The sequence below is a fragment of the Equus quagga genome, chromosome 11 (genome assembly GCF_021613505.1).
Source record: "Equus quagga isolate Etosha38 chromosome 11, UCLA_HA_Equagga_1.0, whole genome shotgun sequence".
Classification (NCBI taxonomy): Eukaryota; Metazoa; Chordata; class Mammalia; order Perissodactyla; family Equidae; genus Equus; species Equus quagga.
Window position 1 is genome coordinate 83,026,814 of NC_060277.1, and position 20,765 is coordinate 83,047,578.

At 38.5% G+C, this 20,765-nt stretch overlaps 2 protein-coding genes across 4 annotated transcripts in view; one reads left to right on the forward strand and one right to left on the reverse strand.

Moving 5' to 3' along the window:
- Positions 1 to 10,848, reverse strand: part of VMP1 (vacuole membrane protein 1) — a 125,327-nt gene extending 114,479 nt beyond the window's left edge. The window contains exon 1 of the mRNA XM_046675188.1: positions 10,722 to 10,848. The gene's annotated coding sequence lies outside the window, so the exon portion shown is untranslated. The remainder of the gene's footprint in view (positions 1 to 10,721) is intronic.
- A 116-nt stretch (positions 10,849 to 10,964) lies between these two features.
- PTRH2 (peptidyl-tRNA hydrolase 2) lies at positions 10,965 to 20,697 on the forward strand. 3 transcript variants are annotated; one of them, XM_046675189.1, is made up of 2 exons: positions 10,965 to 11,103; positions 20,068 to 20,697. In XM_046675189.1, exon 2 carries the CDS (start codon positions 20,068 to 20,070, stop codon positions 20,605 to 20,607), a length of 540 nt encoding a protein of 179 aa, XP_046531145.1. In that variant the 5' UTR covers positions 10,965 to 11,103; the 3' UTR covers positions 20,608 to 20,697. The 3 variants fall into 3 exon arrangements, with proteins under 3 accessions (XP_046531145.1, XP_046531146.1, XP_046531147.1); XM_046675190.1 differs by lacking the exon at positions 10,965 to 11,103 and adding an exon at positions 11,132 to 12,853; XM_046675191.1 differs by lacking the exon at positions 10,965 to 11,103 and adding an exon at positions 16,606 to 16,627.
- Positions 20,698 to 20,765: the final 68 nt, after the last annotated feature.

A 20,765-nucleotide genomic window follows, 5' to 3' on the forward strand; every position in this document is an offset into this window, starting at 1 on the left:
GGAATCCCAGAAGAATAGAAAGCATGGAAGAAATGTAAATTCAAAAAGATACAGGCCTAAAATGACCAGAATTGGAAACACGAAGGCCTAATTTTTCCAGAAATGAGTCCATCGATCTAGGAAGAACAATATATGCCAAGTAGAACAAATAAAAATAAATCCTATCCAGAAACACTGCAACTAAACCACAGAACACTAAAGCAAAGAGATCCTGATCTTGAAAGAAATAAAAAAGAAGGGACAGATTGCTGAAAGTGGAAGAACAGTTAGAATGAAAGCAGAATTCTCAGCAGCAACAATGAAAGCCAAAAAACAACAGAATAACATCATTAGATTTTTGAGATAAAATTGCTAGTCTAGAATTGTGTGCCCAACAAAATAAAGACATTAATAGTAAGCAATAAATGAGGGAGTTCACCACCAGTTCTGCTGAAAAAAGAAATTTCTAAAGAATATTCTGTAAGAAGAAAGCAATATGGGGCTGGCCCAGTGGCGCAACAGTTAAGTTTGCACATTCCGCTTCGGCGGCCCAGGTTCGCTGGTTCAGATCCTGGGTGTGGACATGGCACCGCTTGGCAAAAGCCATGCTGTGGTAGGCGTCCCACGTACGAAGTAGAGGAAGATGGGCACGGATGTTAGCTCAGGGCCAGTCTTCCTCAGCAAAAAGAGGAGGATTGGCAGCAGATGTGAGCTCAGGGCTAATGTTCTTAAAAAAAAAAAAAAGAAGAAGAAAGCAATAATCCCCCCTAATTGGCTGACATATAATAAGAAATGTAGAAAAATAAAATGGTAAAGGTAAAGGTAAATAAAAACAAGTATTGTATAAAATAATAAAAGTGTCTAATTTGTGACAGTTTTTAAAAGTACTGAAATTTGGACAATGGTATATAAACCAGGAAAAGATAAGAGCTAAAGTATTCTAAAGTTGGGGACCATAAAAATAGTACTTGATAGAAACAAGTCCAAATAGTCCAAATGTGTCAATAATCAAAATAAACATAAATAGATTAAACTCATCACTTTAAAAACAGACTGCAAGTTAAGTGAAATAAGCCAGACAGAGAAAGACAAACAACATATGATTTCACTCATGTGTGGAGGATAAACTAACACATGGACAAAGGAACAGTTTAGTGGTTACCAGAGGGGAAGGGGGTTGGCGGTGGGTACAAGGGGTGAAGGGCACATTTATATGGTGACCGACAAATAATAATGCACAACTGAAATGTCACAATGTTATAAACTATTATGACCTCAATAAAATAAAAATTTTTTTTAAAAAACACAGACTGCGAATTGTGTTTTTTAAAAATCCATGCTTTTTTATAAGGACATAGAAAGAGAAAAGACAAAAGTCATTATTAGGGACACAGAATATAATGATTAAATGTTCAACTCACCAGGAAGATATAACAATTCTAAACTTGAATGCACTTAATAGAATACAGTATCAAAATTTATAACATAAAAATTGATAAAAATACATGCAGAAATGGATAAATCCAAGTTATACCAGATTTCAAAACAACAGTTAATTATTGACATTTCAAAGCAAACAGAAAACAGAACAAGACATTTAGCAAAGACAGAAGATTTTAATAATACAGTTAAGAAATAAAATGTAGGGAGGGATAGGTATAAGATTCAGCATCTCATAATTAGAGAATATAGATTTTTTCATAAGCCACTTATCATGATTAAGCAAAGAAATGTCTCAACAAATTCCAAAGAATTGACATCATACATCACATTCTCTGATAACCCAGAAATTACATCGAACTTTAGTAACAAAAATATAAAATCTGTATATATTTAGAAGTTAATGCACATAGTTCTAAATAACTATGGGCAAAATAAGAGAAAACTGAAAAATGCTCAGAACTACTAGAACCAATAAGTGAATTTAGCAAGGTCACAGGATAAAAGGTCAAAACCAATGCTCTTTCTATTACATACTTGGAATAAACAATTTGTTAAATTTTTAAAAATTTCATTTACAATAGCATCTGAAAACATGAAATACTTAGAGCTAAGTTTAGCAAAATACATACAAGACCTATTCTTAAAAAAATAAGAAAAGAAATTACAGAGGACCTAAGTAAATGGGGAAATATACATGTCCATCCTTTGGAAGACTCAATATTGTTACTATCGCAATTTCCCTCAAACTGATATATAGGTTTAATACAATCTCAATCAAAACTCAAGCAGCCTTTTTTTTTTTAAATCAAAAGTGACAACTGGATTCAAATTTATATGGAAATGCAAAGAACTTAGAGTGGCTAAAACAATTTAGATAAAGAGCAAGGTTGGAAGACTTGCACTAATTGGCTTCAAGACTTACTATAAAACTATAGTAATCTGACAGTGTGGGTATGGCAAAAGGACAGCCCTAGATAAATGGAACAGAATAGAGAATACAGAAATAGACTCACATACACAGGGTCAATTAATTTTTTTTTTTTTGAGTAAGATTAGCCCTGAGCTAAATCTGCTGCCAATCCTCCCCTTTTTGCTGAGGAAGACTGGCCCTGAGCTAACATCTGTGCCTATCTTCCTCTACTTTATACATGGGATGCCTACCACAGCATGGCTTGCCAAGCAGTGCCATGTCCCCATCCGGGATCCGAACCGGCGAACCCCAGGCCGCTGAAGCAGAACGTGCGAACTTAACCACTGCGCCACCAGGCTGGCCCCAGGGTCAATTAATTTTTAACAAAGAAACAGGCAATTTAATGGTAAAAGGAAAGTATTCTCAACAAATGGTACCAGAATAACAATATTCTTATGAAAAAATGAACATCGACTCATCTCTCCTATGCAACAACTGATTTGAAATGGATCATAGGTCTAAATGTAAGAACTAAAACTATAAAGCTTCTAGGAAAAAAACAGGAGAAAATCTTTGCAATCTTGGGGTAGACTAATATTTCTTAGGACTTAAAAAGCATGCACCCATTTAAGAGAAAAAATTAATAAATTGTACTTTATCAAGTTTAAATACTTTTGCTCTTTGAAGCACATTGTCAAAAAAACCAAAAAGGTAAGCCACAGAATGAGAGGAAATACTTGCAATACAAATATCTGCCAAAGTTCTTGTATTCAGAGTATATACATCTCTCTCTATAAGTCATAGTAATAAATAATGAAGGTACGTTGTATAGGTATGGAGACAGACAAACTGATCAAGAATCAGAAAAGAGGGCCCCTCAAAAGACTCTTGTCATTTGGAACTCTACAAGACAGACATGGCAAGATAGATCAGTGGGGAAAGGAGAGACTATTCAAATTGGTTATCCATACAAGAAAAGAAACTTTGGATCCTTACTTTGAACCTTGCGCAAAATTCAGTTCCAAATAGATTGAAGATTTAAGAGTCAAAAAGCAAAACTTTTAGAAGAAAACATAAATACCCTTCTGCTTTGGGGAAGGAAGGATTTCTTAAGACAAACAAAAGAGCTATCCATGAGGAAAAGACTGGTAAATTGGACAACATGAAATTAAAAATTAAATTCATCACAAGACATCTTAAGTGAAAAGATAAACCAGAGAAACACATAACTGAAAAGGACTAGTAGGCAGATTATATATAGAGTTTAAAATATTAAGAAAAAGACAAATAACCCTACAAAATTAAAACAGGCAAAAGACATGAAGAGGTATTTCATAGCAGAAGAAATATGTATGGCCAACAATGAAGATATCTACTTGACTTCACTGACAATCAAAAAATATAAATCAAGATCACAGTGAGATACCATTTGTATCCATTTATCTTTTGTCATATAACAACTTAGCTCCAAACCTTAGTGAGTTAAAAACTCATTCAATATTTCTCATGATTGTATTAGTTAGGTTGGGCAGTTCTGGTGTGGGCTAGCTTGGCTCTTGGGCGAGGCAGGTCTCAGCTGGGGTGCCTTGTCTTTGCTCCACATGGTCCCCTATGCCCCAGCAAGTTAGCCTGGACGTTTTTCACACAGTGCATTCAGTGTTCCAAAGAGCAGTAAGAGAAGACAGGCCCCAATGTGTAAGTGCTTTTCAAGCCTCTGCTCGTGTCACAGTTGCTAATGTCCCCTTGGCTAAAGCAAGTCATATAGCCAAGGACAGAGTCAAGGAATGGAGTAACAGACTCTAGAAGTAAAATCATATTGCAAATGGATATGCATACAATGATGAGAAGAATTTGTGACCATTTTGCAATCCATCTACTTAATTTTACAATCCATCACACCATTCTTACACGTATTCCTTTGGCAAAAATTAGGAAGGATGACAACAGCAAAGTCTGGGAAACAACTTGTAAAACTGAATATTGGCATACTCTAATGCTAGCAACTCTGTGCCTATGTAAATAGCCAAAAGAACCTCTTGCACATGTGAAGAGTTGATATGTAAAATAGTATTTTTAGCAACATTGGTCTTAAAAAAGCTATAAACAACTCCAATGTCCATTGTCAGGAGAAAACATAAGGAAATTCAGGTACAGTTACACAATGAAATATTATATAGCAGTGAAAATGAATTGTTCATTTACTCATTTAATATTTACTGAGTACATACTATGTGCCAGGCATAGTTTGAGATGCTAGAGACAGCAGTGAACAAAAATTCAAACACACATCAGATAGTGAGAAGTGCTACAGTGAAAAATAAAGAAATTTGGTATGTGTACATATGTATGTGTTTGTGTACAATTTTTAACAGGGTGGATAGAGAAGCTTTCTCTGAGAATTTGACCTTAGAGAAGAGCCATGAAAAAATATGAGGGAAGAGTGCTGTAGGTAAAGAGAAAAAAAAAGTGCAAAGACTTTGAGGCAGGAGTCTGCCTGGGATGTTTCACTTACCAATAGTTATTAAGGTTACTGATAAATTCAAATATTTAAATTCTTAAAAATTATAGAGATTTGTAGATATAGAGATCCTAAGGATATCTCTATGATTATCTAAGAAAAACTAAAGAAAATTGCTCCACCCCATAGAAACAGTATGAAAATCTCCTACAAAGAGATCTTAAACTTATTAGGGGCAGGAGAACCTTCTATATTCTCTTGATTAAATGCTTTTCGCAACTTGGAGACCTGAAGGTTTTCTGGAAGGAACCAGACTCAACAATGAGAGAAGCGGCTGGTCAGATCAACTAATTCAACTTTACTGGACTTTATTTTGTCCTCATCTAGACCACAGAACAGCACTTGACAGAGGTGACCATTTCTTAAAAGAATTCTAAATAAGTAAAAACCTTCACATGCTTTATAATATATATATACTACATAAGAGAAAAAGTGAAAACTCTTGCTCCCCTCTGCCCCTCATCTGTCTAGTACTCTCTCCGCTAGATGTAACTACTTTTTATTAGTTTTGTGTATCTCACCATTCTTTCTTCAAACACTCCTTAGTCTCATTTGCCAGCTCTCTTTTATCTCACCTGGGCCCTCTCTCCTTCCTTATGTCCCCAAGTGACTTATGTGATTCCAGAGTTTAAAATACTAGCCTAAATTTGTATTTCTAGTCCTGACCTCTAGATTTGTACACCTAATAGCACCACTCGGATGATTCCTAAGCATCTCAAATTTAACATGCCTTTTCTTCCCTATCCCAATCAGCCTTCTCATAACAAACCTGGTCCTCCCCAAACCTTCCCTCTCCCAGTACTTGGCCCAACTATCCACCCAGTTACTAAATCCAGAAGCCTAGTCATCCTTGACTCTTCTCATTTCCTTATTCCACACATCTAATCCAAGACTCAGTCCTACTCCAAATATATTTAGTATCCACCCACACTGCTCTCCATTTCTTTGCCACCTTTCTAGTTCAGGCCATCTTCTTCTCTCACTTGGACTACTGCAAAATGGACTCCTAACTTCTTTTTCCATTTCTATTCTTGTCGCCTTCAATTCATCCTCCACATATGAGCAAGATTGAACTTCTTATAAATCATATTATTCCCTACTTGAAATGGTAGAATGACTTCCTATTGCACTCAAAATTAAATCCAAACTCACTCCCATGGCCTGCAAAGCTCTACACAACCTGGACCATGAGTATGCTTCCTACCTCATCTCACGTTCCTGTATTCCAGGTGTACTGTGCTAGAGCCTCAAATAGGCACATATCCACACTAACTCTCTCTCAGACCCTTGTTTGTTTCCTTCATAACATTTATTACACTATGTTTATTCTTTCATTTCTGTATTTACTTTTTTCTCTATCAGGCTCCTGACTAAAATATATGCTTTTGTCTTTGTTTCCCATTGTTTTCCCCAGAACCCGGTAAAAGGCCTAGGACACAAGATATTTGTTTACTGATTGGATGAATGAACAAATACAGTAGATTTCAGTGCTAAAAGATCTTTCCATGCAAGAAAGTTAAGTGCTAGAAGACATCATTAAACATCAAATTCCCAAATTTTAATTCTTAAATTCTGTGTTAAGGTTTACACAGATAATGTAAACTGTTAACAATAATACAGAAAAGGGGGAAAGCATGGCCTACAATGCCTCATTTGGTTAAGAATCCCACATATGTTGTAAAATATTCACAAAATGAAATATACATATATATTTATTTATTGAAATTTCATTAATAATAAACAAACAATAATCGAGTAAGCAGCAACAGAAAGACATGATTTCCAAAGAGGGTTGGGGAAAAGTTGTTAGCAACTGCTTGGCAAGCTACATGATGATAACGATGATAGCAATCATGGTTAACTATATGCCAGGCACTGTTCTAAATACTTCATTTATCTATTTATAACAAAGGTACTGACTTCATTACCTAGGAGGAAACTGAGATAGCAAGAGGTTTAAGTAACTAGCCCAAAGGTTGCACAGCAGTAGAGCTGGAATTTGAACCAAGGTAATCTAGCTTCATAGCCCTGGCTCTTAACACTAGCTACCTTGTCCTTCCAGAAAAATCTATAAAGACCAAGGTTATTATTAAAGAACCTTGAGAACAAGAGAAAACATCACAATGAACTACTGAAAAGATTACGTATTTCTGGACAAGGCCAAACTCTTTAGCAACTGTAGTTAGACCAGCTGGGGTAGGATTACTCAATGGGTTGCCCTTGCTTAATTTAAAAATGCCTTAAGCTTTAAGTATCATCTTTTACCTGACACAGAAAAGTATCTCCTGTTCAAATTTCTAAAACCTTAAAGGAGCATAATATTTTAAAATGAGCTTTAAATAAGGGTTTATATAATAGATAATATCAGTTCAGCAAACTCTATACAAAGTTGCTTTCCCAGACAAAATAAGGAGTTTCTTGAAGCAATAAACTCTTTAGAAATTTAACCCCCAGGGGCTGGCCCCGGGGCTGAGTGGGTAAGTTCCCAGGTGCTCAGCTTCGGGTGGCCCAGGGTTTCGCCAGTTTGAATCCTGGATGTGGACATGGCACCGCTCATCAAGCCATGCTGAGGCGGCATCCCATATGCCACAACTAGAAGGACCCACAACTAAAATATACAACTACGTACTGGGGGGCTTTGGGGAAAAGGAAGGAAAAATAAAATGTTCAAAAAAAAGAAATTTACCCCCCCAAATATTTGCAAGTCTTTGTGAAAGCAGATTATTAACTAACATAGCAACAAACAAGTTATCACTTCAATTCATCCAGTTTCTTTCAGAGTTTACTCAAGATTCTCTCATCTGGAGTTTATTTCCATACCAAAAAGAGAGAGACACCAACAAAGAGCACTTGGACAAAACAGCAATGATAATAAGCACCTGGCACTATAATCTCCAAGAAAGGGGAGACACTAAACAGGTTTTGTGAAAATCAATGGAAGCAAAGCATCCCCAAGAAGACAAAGAATTAACTTTTCTACAGTGGTTATTTACCCAGAATGAAATAATTAGAGAAATGACTACACAGATTACCAGATAATTAACATAACAGAATATTAAAATTACAAGCAGCTTGGGGAAAATTTTTTAGCAGGAGCAAAGAAATTAATAGTTTCTTCCTACACATCAGTAACAACATTCGCTTAGCAGAAACACAGGTTACAAAGATCCTCTCTGTCTTTTCCACTTGCCAGAAAGAAGACACCTCGATACCTGATAGTAAAGAAGCATGATTTCAGAATAACTGTTCTGAAGACTAGAACTAATTTTCTTGTTCTCTTTCCTTATTCCATTCCAGTGCAAATCTTGCCAAGCACAGTGTTTTTGTTTTCCTAGAACTTACAAGGCTAAATCAGCTAAAAAGGGAAAAAAGTATACACACAAATATATAGACTCCTTTAATACATAACAGAAAGCATTTTCATGCAAAACAGGAAATATTACCAAAGCATATGAAGACGCCCGGAGACAACCTTGGCAGAACAGAAGGAACACTTAGGACCTCATTTCCAGTTCAGATTCTGGCACAACCTAGGCCATACGACCTCAGGCAAGCCAATTACTGATTGTTTCTGGGCCCCAATTTTCTCCTCTGTTAAATGAGAAGAATCTAACTATAGGTTCACAGAGGTTGCTTCAAATTCTAAGTATTTCTATCAGTAGGTTTCAATGAAATGATAGTTTCTCACTTAATAAAAGTAAGTAAGGCTACTTCTAACCTTTAGTTAACTATACATAAGCACCAAAATCTTCAGCTTCCTTTGCACTTGGAAATTCTTAAGTGACAATACATGATGACCAAGATGGATCAGATTTAAACTCCCAAATGCAAAACTATACTCATTTTCCAGTCACCCACTTATTAACCAAGATGACTAATTCAGTGGATTACAGCACCAAACTACTACTGGTTAGCTTTTATTGTGTTCAAAAGTAGGGCAAAGATCATCTCAGAAGCGCATGTAATAATATCTTTGGGTAAATAACAGAGTATAAAACAACAAATTTTGAAATTACGCAAAGTATTCGGCACTGATATATTGCCAGCTTTCAGAGTAAAATGACAATATAACCATTTATATAGCAATTTCACATTTACTACCTCACTTAATCACTGTGACAATACTAAGAAGTAAAATGAGCAGTACTTGTTATCAACACAGTCCAGATCAGCTCAGAAAGTTAGGTAACCTGCCAACCGTCATTCAACAAGTGTTGGAGCCCAGACTTCAATCCTGGTCTTCTGATTTAAAGTTTAATGATCTTTGAAATCCTAAAAAGTGGTAATTCAAGCCAAAGGCAGGAAGAAGTTGGAAAAATAGGAAAATTTGGATAACCGGTCCCTGGATAACTGAATTGAGCAAAAAGAATATAAGATCAGTTTTGGCCATTATAAAGTCAATAAGCAAATTTACCAAACGTTAAAACTAATGATAACATCTAATTTATATAATTCTACATCTCAAAAATCTTGTCGCTTCATTTCAAAGACAAGTGTGAAAAATTTTTCTAACTCACAACTAAGAACAATACATAAATTAAACAACAAATGATTAAACTAGCTATAGGTAAACTGCTAAAAGACATTAAATCATTTACTGAAGTATTTCAGAAACAGTTATTCTGGAATGTGAGTCACAGAAATTAAACTGTATTAATCAAGGAGGATATATCTTTCAAAGGAATAGTCAGTGTTTTAAAATAATATAGGCAAAGAGGTAAAATATAAAAGATTTCTACTATAGAGTCATTTCACACCTATACAAATTGGCCACAGTTGTCTGGGAACCATCATCTCTCTTCCAAAGGTCAATAAAAACATAATCTAGAATGAATAAAGTTTTGCCTAGTAAATAATAATTTTTCACTATCATCATTTATGCTAAGAATACACAAGTAAAATCAGAACAAATGATAATACGATTAAAAGGTAGTAGAGTCGGAACATTAAATTCTCTATCATTACAACACTAGAAACACTTGCACAAGCTTCACCAAAGGATCTGTGCAATCTGTCTACAAAATTTCTTACAAGCCCCAAAGTAGAACTGAAAGACACTACAGTTAGGAAAAGGACCTATGTTGCTGAGATAAGTAAAGAGTGCCAGAGCCAATATATTATGAGATCTTAGCACGGAGTTGCAGGACAACAAAAGATAATAGTGTAAAACCTACTGGAGGTCACATGTAATCTTAGCAGTGTTGATACAGGGCCACATATGGCTTCCTGGAGTTCTAGAGATTAAGCCGACCCTCACGTTTTATTGCAAATACCTCCACTGTAATGAAATACAGGGGTCGGAGGAGTCAGGGATTTGGAAAAGGCAGAGGACACTATTCCTCATGAAAGCAGCGGCAGATACGTGAAGGTCCTCTGAAGAAGTCTACGGAGCGAAGGCCCCATTCTCTTGGCCATCAACGCTTTAGACGGCACTTGCACGCCTGAATTTTCTTTAAAAGAGGATACATTTAGCATCATATGGTTGCGGAGGGCAAGAACCCAAACTGACAGATCCTGAGAAAGAGCTTGGTCATCAGCAGGGAAGACCTTCTCCATTAACACTAAGGTCCTGGACACCTGGGAGGAAGAGGTGATGGATATTCTACAGAAGCTTAGAACGGCTTCCAAGTCTGCGGCGTAAAGAGCGAATGGTGGGGAGTCCAGTGTATGGGTTCAACGTACCGGTGGCCAACCATGGGGAGCTGTCCCAAATAACCCGACTACCGCCAGACTGAGACATCCAGAGTCAGCAGCGCCCAGCACTGCTTGCACGGTGGCCCAGATCTGCACGATCTACGCAGGAGAGCTCCGGAAGAAGCTCTGAGGATAGTCTCAGGTTCCATCCCTAATTCTCAGCCCTGGTTTACCTACCCGCTCTGATCCTGGCTTCTCCAGATCTCGGGAACCTGGAAGCGGCTCCTGACGGACTCTCACACCCGCCGCTGGGCTCCGGCCAACCGGAATTGGCTCACGTCACTTCCGGTCCGTGTCCCCCCCAGGAGACTGCCTCCAAAAGAGAAACGTTCCCCCGACCTTTCGGCAATCTAGGTTGATCGTCGGGGGATTTCAGTTCGGGTCTAGGTTCAGGACCTGCGGGCGGGGCGAGAAGAAGAATGACTGTACGCTTCGCGGTTCTTGACCCGGAACTTCTTGCCAAGGAACCCCGGAAGAGGTAGCTCCCGCGATAGAAACGTGTTCGCTACCCAGAAGTGAGCAACGCGAAAGGCCCGAGTGAGGCGAGGAGGCGTTCTAGGTAGGTCGGCCCCTCACAGGGCGAAGGAGAGGGATGTCCGTCTCCATTCTCTTTCCAGCTGGAGGGTTTCTTCCCACCTCATTCCATTACTTCCGCCCCCCACCCTTTCATCTTCTCCTTCGTAAACTCTTCCTCCCAGTGGCCGCTGAATCCACTATTCCTGTTCTGCCAGTCGTCCTGTGAAGGAAGGGACCGGGACCAAGGGAAAGCCTCTCTTCAGGCCGCATCGATGAGCGCGCTAGGACTGTGAGAAAGTACCGAGCAGGCCTCACGCTCTCTGCTATTTACTGAATAACCACAGCGTATGAAGTTGTTGAGTCCTATGCGGATAGAAAAGGTTTCTAGGAATATGATCGAAAATTTTGTCCGCCTGTGTCACACAGACAGAATGTCTAGAGAAGTATTTAATCCTTGAACATTATACCCCAGGCACTACACTGGACACTGAGAATATGACCTACAGTAGTTAGTATAAGTGCTACAGCAGCTCAGAAGAGTTGATAATTAAGACTGACTGGGGGATGATAAGGACTTGAGAGACAGATGTCATTTGAACTACGCCTTCCCGGGTGAAGAGGATGTTTTTGTTTGTGTCTGTGTGTTTAAGAGAAGACAAATAGAAAATAATTTCGGGGAGAGATTGCTGGTTGAAGGGAAAGACCTAGTAATTTGGTGTGGCTGGATAGTACAGTATGTAGCAGGAAGGGTAGGTTAGAAGGATCAAGTAGGTTGTAACCAGATTGTGTAGTGTTTTAAATTCGTACTAAGGGATTTATGTTTTGTCCTTTAGGCTTTTAGCCGGTGATTTTTGAGCAGGGAAATTACAGAATCAGATTTGTGTTTTAGAAGTATAATTTTGGGGGCAGATGGACTAGGATGAACTAGGGCACGCACAAGTCAAGCAAATGTGGAAAGATTAGAGGTAGAGAAGTTAATTTTGGAAGCCTTTGGCCAAGGGATATTTAGGGCACTGGCAACAGAGATAAGGAGATAGGTTTAAGACAGATAAATTCAGCACGGTTTGGTGACCGGACGTGGTAGGACAGAGGAGGAAAAATCCAGGGTTACTCAAAAATCAAGAATACAGAAAATGGAAGTTCATGAGGGAAGTGAAGATACTGAGTTCAGTTTAGGACGCAGTTTAGGGTACTTCGTAGACATCTAAGTCGTGAAATCTAGCAGAAGCTGGAAATTCAAGTTTAGAACCTAAGAGAGGCTTAAGGAGTCATTGGCTGTGATGATTTGGGAATAAATGCAGTTGTTCATCTGGCAAACTATTTGTCTGTTTCCTCCTACTAGAATGTTAGCTCCATGAAGAGTGGGACTTTGCTTTGTTCAGTACTTTATCTCCAGGGTCCGGAACAGTGCCTGGTGCACAATGGGCCCTCAATACAGATTGATTGATTGATTGAACGGGACGAGAGTGTATAGACCAGCACCATCCAGTAGAACTTTCTTCAGTGATGGAAATGTTCCATATCTTGCTGTCTGATATAGTAGCCACTAGGCACTTTTAAGTTGATGAGCTCTTGAGCACCTGAGGTTTGACTAAGTGCAATTGAAGACGTAAATTTTTATTTAATTAATTTAAGTTTAAATAACTACATTTGGTTAATGACTACCATCTCGGACAGTGTAAATATAGACTGAGAAAAGGGCCAAATGTGTAGGCTTGGGTTCTACATAACATCAGGGGCAAACAGAGGACGTAGAGCCTGAGAAGAAGACTGTGGAAAAAAGCCATCAGAAGGTAAGATGATAATGGGGTGAAAGTTGGGTTAAAGAATTCAAGGGAGGAAAGTTTAAAGAAAAGTTAGTAGTGAGTAGTGCAGAAAACTGGAGGCCTAAAATGAGGCAACTACATTTGGCTAATAGCAAGTGTCTGATTCCTTAGCAGTTTCGTTTGAGTGGGGAAGGGAGGCAAGTAATTGAAATTTAGAAGTAAAGGAAAGAGGAAAATTGAGGCAATAGTTTAAGGGTCAAAGAGGATTTGGAAGAGTTTTTTTAGGTTGGAAAAGACCAAGGAGCAGTAGCCAGTGGAGTGGGATTAATGGGTGGAGCTGGATTCAGGAGGTAAAGGGATCAAGAGCATTGGTGAAAGCTGGTTTAGTCTGACAGAGGAATTAAAAGACACCAAAAGGGTTTTGTAGGCCATGTTTGTTTTGCAGTCCCTTCGTTACCCAGGATTATCTATTAGGCTATGCATATTTTTACTTTAGTGTCAAGCACTGGATTTATTAATATGTATATAGTAGATATGCAGAAAAAGGGACAGGCTGAAACACCTTTTAGAGGAGTTAGATGATAATCTGATCAGGCTGATGAGATCAGAACATCCTAAAGAACAAAGCTGTTATTATAAATTTTAACATTTTAGAGTTAGAGACCTCATAAGATATGGAATGTAAGTGATAAACAAACTTGGTAATTTCTGGAACTTTCTCTGCTTTCTGTTTTCATTGACTGTTCTTGGTGTAGCTGTTTTTAGATGAAGTTGAGCAGCTTTCTGTGATGACGTTTAGATGAGTATATTTTATATTGCTCTTTTAGTTATGTTACTGTCAATAAGCAGCTTCTCTGATCCTTATTTTTCTCATCTTTAAAATGAGGCTGGGGCCAGCCTGGTGGTGCAACGGTTAAGTGCACACGTTCCGCCTTGGTGGCCCGTGGTTCCCCCGTTCGGATCCCAGGTGTGGACATGGCACTGCTTGGCACGCCATGCTGTGGTAGGCGTCCCACATGTAACATAGAGGAAGATGGGCATGGATGTTAGCTCAGGGCCAGGCTTCCTCAGCAAAAAGAGGAGGACTGGCAGCAGTTAGCTCAGGGCTAATCTTCCTCCAAAAAAAAAAAATGAGGCTAATAATAGCTTCCTTTTATTTTCATAGCAACAATAAAGGAAGTAAAGGGTTTAACATGTTATCCACCACATAATAGGTCCTGTATATGTAGTTCCCTTCTCCAGATAGTACCTGCCTGAATCTGGTATATGGGATATTTGGTTACTTTGCAAACTAGAAATTGGTGCAGAGAATCCTTCTAATTGAATATTTGTTCAATTTGGAGTCTGGTTGCTACATTATCAGAGAGAAGTCCTAATATGTCAGCATCATGTGGTAGCTAAATGACAGATGCGTTATGAGATAATGTGTACTAATAGGAATTTAACTTTTTTCTCTGGCTGTAAAGGCATCTAGAGCCATAAAATAGTATGTCAGTACAGCCCTGTCAGGCACACGAGTGAAACAGGACTGAAACTAGGTGCTGACAACTTGCCCTATGTGACCCTCTTAACTTCTGGCCACTCCACGTCACTGTTCTCTGAGCCTTAAGTGTCCCTAAATATTCGTTTCCTCAGGATTCTGTTTTAGCTCTTTCTTCACTCTACATACTTTTCCTGGAAGTGGCCTCATCCACTTTCATCACTTTGGTAACCTCAGTTATATATTAAAGTCTCTTAAATCTGTATTTCTAGCCTAGGCTTATCTCTTCTGACCTCTAAAATGGTATGTCCTTTTATTATTATTTATTTTTATTTTTTTCGCTGGGCATCTCTAACCAGGATGTCTTTTGGTCAAACCAAATGTAATATATCTAAAATTGGTTTCAGTATCTTTTACTTTCAAACCTGCTATTTCACCAGAATTCTCCTTATCAGTAAATAGCACCTCCATTCGTTTAAATCTAGGTGTCATTCTAAACTTCTCCCTTTCTTTTATCACCAGACTTCTAGTTAGTCACCAAATCATACAGACATGCCTCAGCTACTTCTTTCCTTTCCTGTTGCCACTACTGTTGTCCAGATTAGTGTCATCTCATCCTGACTACTGGGAAAGGCAAAATAGAGTAGTGTTAAGAACCTGGACTCTGGAATCAGACTACCACTTACTAACTGTATGAACTTGGCAAGCTACTTATATTCTCTGTAACTTGATTTCCACATCTGAAAAATGGGAATAATAATTATATATTTACCTTCAAGGACTGTTGGGGGTGTTACAAGAGACAATTCATGTAGAGAGTTTAGCCAATACCTAATAAATAGCAAAATACTTAGCAGTTATTGACTATTACGATTATTACATTATAGCAGCCTCCTAATTGATCTCCTGTACCTGTTCTTGCCAACTTCCAATTCATTCTTTACACTGAAGCCGCAGGTGATATTTTAGAAAACAATAATCGTTTTCCTGCAGCAGCTTCCCATTGTCCTTAGGGTAAATTCCAAACTGTTTAACATGGCTTAGAAGGCCTTCTATGGTCTGTATCCTGCCCTTCTTTCTCTGTTTATTCTCTGCCACTCTTCCCCTCCATCTTTCAGCTATCTAGACTCCTTTTGCATCATTTGACATCCCATTTTTCTCCCTTCTGGCTTTCCCACTTGGTGTTCTTTCTGCCTGAAGTGATCTTTCCTCCTTCTATCCTCTTAGTCATTTGTTGCATTTTAAGTTTCATTTCCTCAAGGAGACCTTCTCTGACCTTCTAAACTAAGCTAAAGCCTTTTATGTACTCCCTTAACACCTTTTCATAACATTTACCACCCTTGTAATTACTAGTCTGTCTCCTCCACTCATCTATGAACAATTGGCAGTGGCCTGTATTGTTCATCACTACATACTCAGCCTAACAAAGTACGTGCCTGGCACAGAGGAAGCCAGCAAGTATTTGTGTTTTTTGAACTTAACTTCTCTTGGCCTCAATTTCCTCATTTTCAGTATAGAAATAATCCTGACTTCTCAGTTATGTGGATCAAGTGACACAATACATTCAAAGGATCAATGAACTTTAAGCTGTGAAAACATGAGGTTTTATTAAAATAAAATGAAGGAAATTCAAAATTAGGATTGGGCCACTATCCAAACCACTACTAGGATATAAGCTCTGTGCGAGAAGGGACTTTTTCTGCTTTGTGCACTCCTGTATCCCCTAGACCCTAGAGCAGGGTCAGTCAATATTTGTGGAAGGCAGGCAGCAATATATCATAAAAATAAAAGAATTGAGAAGGCACATGAAGTTAGTGACACACTTTTGACTATACTTCAGATACCCATTCCTGTAGCTACGCTCTGGACTTTATATCACTTTACAGTGTTTTGTTTCCAAAATCAAAATCCCAGGCTCTAACCACAGCCATCTGCCTTTCTAGCTTACTTCCATCACACTTGTTCTTTAATAGCACATGGCCATCCTTCTGTATCACCTTCCTGTCTTTAAATTGTTCTCTAAGAATAGCATTGCATGGTCTGTCATTTCAACATTCTAGCCCTCACCCTAAATTCCCTTAGACCATTGTATCTTGTGCTTACTCTTAGCAAAATTCAAACCTGTATAAATCCAGCTATCTATTGTAATAGGAGAGGAGGATGAAGGAAGACTGTGGGCAGATCAGTTTGTATGTTTGGAGGAAGTGATCAGGTGGTTTTAGTCTCTTGACTTCTATTTTCTCTGTGAAGTGTGAAGTCATCTCTTCTTTATTTGTACCTATACACAGGCTGCTAAGTACTGCTGGAGAAAATCACAAGAGGTCAGTATGGTACCATTATAAAATTATCATTCTTAACCATGTTTTCAGCATTCCTCTGCAATCCTACCATGTTTTGCTGCAAATTTTATTTCAGTCTTCCTCTTCTCAACTCCACCTTGACTTTTGTACACCTCCCTCCCTCTAAGGAACAGCTTCCTGCCTGCAAATCCAAGACCTACCTGCATCTGAAACTGTCACATTGGGAAAGGTGCCCCTTCTTTCCCAGACCAAATCTTTCCATAAGGACTTTAGGTCTTCTCCTACTCTGGAGCTTTGTATTCTTGATTATTCTCTCTATCTTGAGCATCTACCTACCTTTCCTCTGGCTCTATCCACTGACAGTTAAATATGCTCAACATTTAAATATACTCATCTTTCCTTTTTTTTTTTTTCTTCCTGAGGAAGATTCGCCCTGAGCTAACATCTGTTGCCAATCTTCCTTTTTGTTTGTTTGTTTGTGAGCCACTGCCACAGCATGGCCACTGATGAGTGGTATAGGTCCATGCCCAGGAACTGAATGTGGGCCACTGAACTGGAGCATGCTGAATTTAACCACTAGGCCACTAGGGTTGGCCCTCATCTTTCCATCTTAAGAGAAAAAAACAACCAGACACCTTTCTTTTTCTTCAGATCCCCTTATATTCATTTCCTTTTCTTTCTGCTCTGTTTCACTTTGTCTCTATTTCTTAACTCCACCTCAAACTAGCTTCTGCCCCACCACAACTACCCCACATGAGTTTTTTGCTAAAATGAATGGGCACATTGTGTTAGAGTGCTATTGACTAGTCTTCTGGAAATACGTTCCACACCACATTGTCCTGGTCTTCCTGCTTCCATGTCTGTAAAAATTGGGCATTTAAGAAGGTAGCTTCAGAAAGGATTGCAACTAGACTAAGGAATGCATGAACTGCTATAAAATACAGAAGGTTTTTTGGTAGGTGTTTCAGAAAGTGAATAGTAAAGGATTCTAATGGACTTCAAGGAAGTGAAGATAGTTACAGGTTTTTTGTACATTAAGTAGCAATCTCAGAGAAATTAATTTTGTTCCAGGGAGGGCAAGGTTGAAATTTAGATTGCAAGTGTGGGGATACTGTTGGGTTGTTTCACTTTTTTTATTAACTGCACCTTTGACTTAGATCCAGCCTGTAAAAAGGAAGATATAAGTACAGCACTGTAATGTATTAAATTGTACTTTCATAATTTGGAGACAAACGAATTTATAAACATTGTTTTGTTTTGTTTTCTTTCCCTTCAGACATGGCATGAAATCCATTCCTTTCTAACAACTACTGAAGTTCTATTGCCCGCCTTATCTCATTTATAATCTTCCCAGTCCTTCTTTGAGATCTGGAGACAGCCATGACTTATATGAAAATCTGTTGCTTTTTTGTTTGTTTTGTTTGTTTCTGAATTAGAGACAGGCATCATAAGGCACTAGAGCAGTGGTTCTCAACCCTATCAGACCCAACACACACTTTTTTTAATAACAAATTATTTGTAATGAATGTAAACTGGTGCAGCCACTTTAGAAAATATTTTGGCAGTTTCCTCAAAAAGTTACAAAGTTGCCATATGACCCAGCATTTCCACTCCTAAGTATATGCCCAAAAGAAATGAAAACATATGTCCACACAAAAACTTGTACTCATAGCAGCATTATTCATAATAGCAAAAAAAAAAGTGGCAATAACCCAAATGTCCATCAACTGATGAATAAATAAAATGTAGTATATCCATACAATGGAATATTATTCATCAATAAAAAGGATTGAAGTACTGATACATGCTACAACATGGATGAACCTTGAAAACATTATGCCAAGTGATAGAAGCCTGGAACAAAAACCCACATGTTGTATGGTTTGATTTATATGAATGTCTAGAATAGGCGAATCCATAAAGACAAAGTAGATTAGTGTGGTTGGCAGGGGCTGGGGGAGGAGGAAATGGGAAGCAACTGCTGATGGATACAGGGGTTTCTTTTGGAGCAGTGAAAATGTTCTGGAGTTAGATAGTGGTAATGGTTGCACAACCTTGTGGGTATATTAAAAACCACCGAATTGTACACTTTAAAAAGGTGAATTTTATGTGAATTATAACTCAAAAAAAGTTTAACATCTCCTATATTATCCTCATATTAAAATATTTGATACTACTACAAATCTACCTACCATATACTTTCAAAAACATTAATATAATGTCCTAATTTTAACATAAATGAGAATAAAAAGGAAATTATGTTAAGGTGTGTATTTTCAGGACTGTTGTCTATGCCATGCAGGTTCCGCATTGCACGATTCCAAGGACACCACTTAATAAGCACTACAAATATGGTGGCCCCTTGTATTTCAATATATAAATTCTTGATACTATTCCACTAGAAGAAGAAACTGTTGGTGGTTTACATAGAAACATCATGAATTCAACAGCCTCAAATGTAGACTGATACAGGTGTTTTAGTGGTGACTCTAATACCATGAACAGCTTTGCTGGGGTAACAGGAATTTCTAAAATGATAAAAGATAAAGGCTGATTTTCCTTTGTTTCATATGATAGTTGATAGTTACACTTTTGGTAAATTCAGTGTATATTAAAACTATGCAAAACATACTACTTACATGTCAAATGAAGTTGGATTCTAGTCTCAGGTATTAATAGTTTTTCACCTACAATAATGTCCAGGGGGACAAGTCTTTTAGGATTCCATGCTCAGGTCTTGCAAATGTCAGCAGTGTACCTCACTCCAGGCCCATTATTTTTTTTTTTTTTTTTTTAAAGATTTTATTTTTTCCTTTTTCTCCCCAAAGCCCCCCGGTACATAGTTGTGTATTCTCCGTTGTGGGTTCCTCTAGTTGTGGCATGTGGGACGCTGCCTCAGCGTGGTCTGACGAGCAGTGCCATGTCCGCGCCCAGGATTCGAACCGACGAAACACTGGGCCGCCTGCAGCGGAGCGCGCGAACTTAACCACTCGGCCACGGGGCCAGCCCCCTCCAGGCCCATTATTGTGATAACCAGGAACTTGTCTGAGGGGTTGGTACCATTCCCATTGAGACCCTCTGCATTATGAAGACACAATTAAATAAGCACTATATTCCAGAAAAGGGATGAGTTATTCTTGGTTTCTTTAGTCATCTTAGTAAAACAGAAATTTCCTTTCTCCACAAGACTTAGGGAAGACTGTGGAACAGAGCTTTCATATATCCAAGAACCAGAGAGATACTCTTCGAGATTCAAAATGACCTAAACTGCTTCACTTGTGTTCTTGAATCTTTTTGACTACACAGGAGAAAAAAAAAACATTTACTCTCATAAGATCTGAAATATATTTTGCCTTTTTCCTGGATGACTTCATATAGTTTTAAAACATTGCTGCTTTTTATCTGATAAGCCTATAACTTTTCACTGCTAGATAGTGATAACTTTTTCCCTTTCCTTTAAGATGCTCTCCAAATCCTTGGTTATGGAATATTTGGCTCATCCTGGTGCGCTCAGCTTGGCTGCCGGAGTTGTTTGTGGCATGTTCGTGGGCTGGGGCCTCCGCACACACTTTGGGCTGACCCCCGAAAGCTCAGTGAGCAAGACAGACACAGAGACTGGAACTGAAGCAAGCATCTTAGGAGAAAGTGGAGAGTACAAAATGATTCTTGTGGTTCGAAATGACTTGAAGATGGGAAAAGGGAAAGTGGCTGCCCAGTGCTCTCATGCTGCTGTTTCTGCCTACAAGCAAATTCAACGGAGAAACCCTGAATTGCTCAAAGAGTGGGAATATTGTGGTCAGCCCAAAGTGGTAGTCAAAGCCCCTGACGAAGAAACTCTGGTTGAATTATTGACCCATGCAAAAATGCTGGGACTGACTGTAAGTTTAATTCAGGATGCTGGACGCACTCAGATTGCACCAGGCTCTCGAACTGTCCTAGGGATTGGGCCAGGACCAGCAGACCTAATTGACAAAGTCACTGGTCACCTAAAACTTTACTAGGTGGAATTTTGTATAATGATGGTCCCACCACCACAAATATTTGAAACTGTCAAATTAACAATAAAAGCTGAATGTCTTCCCCCAACTTAAGTATTCTTGAGATGAAAATCCATTTCCGTGTTCTTCTGTTATGTACTTGGCATGATACAGTTACCTTA

What these genes read in the sequence shown, in the direction of transcription:
- PTRH2 (XM_046675189.1), top strand. Translation starts at nt 20,068, where the DNA reads ATGCTCTCCAAATCCTTGGTTATGGAATATTTGGCTCATCCTGGTGCG.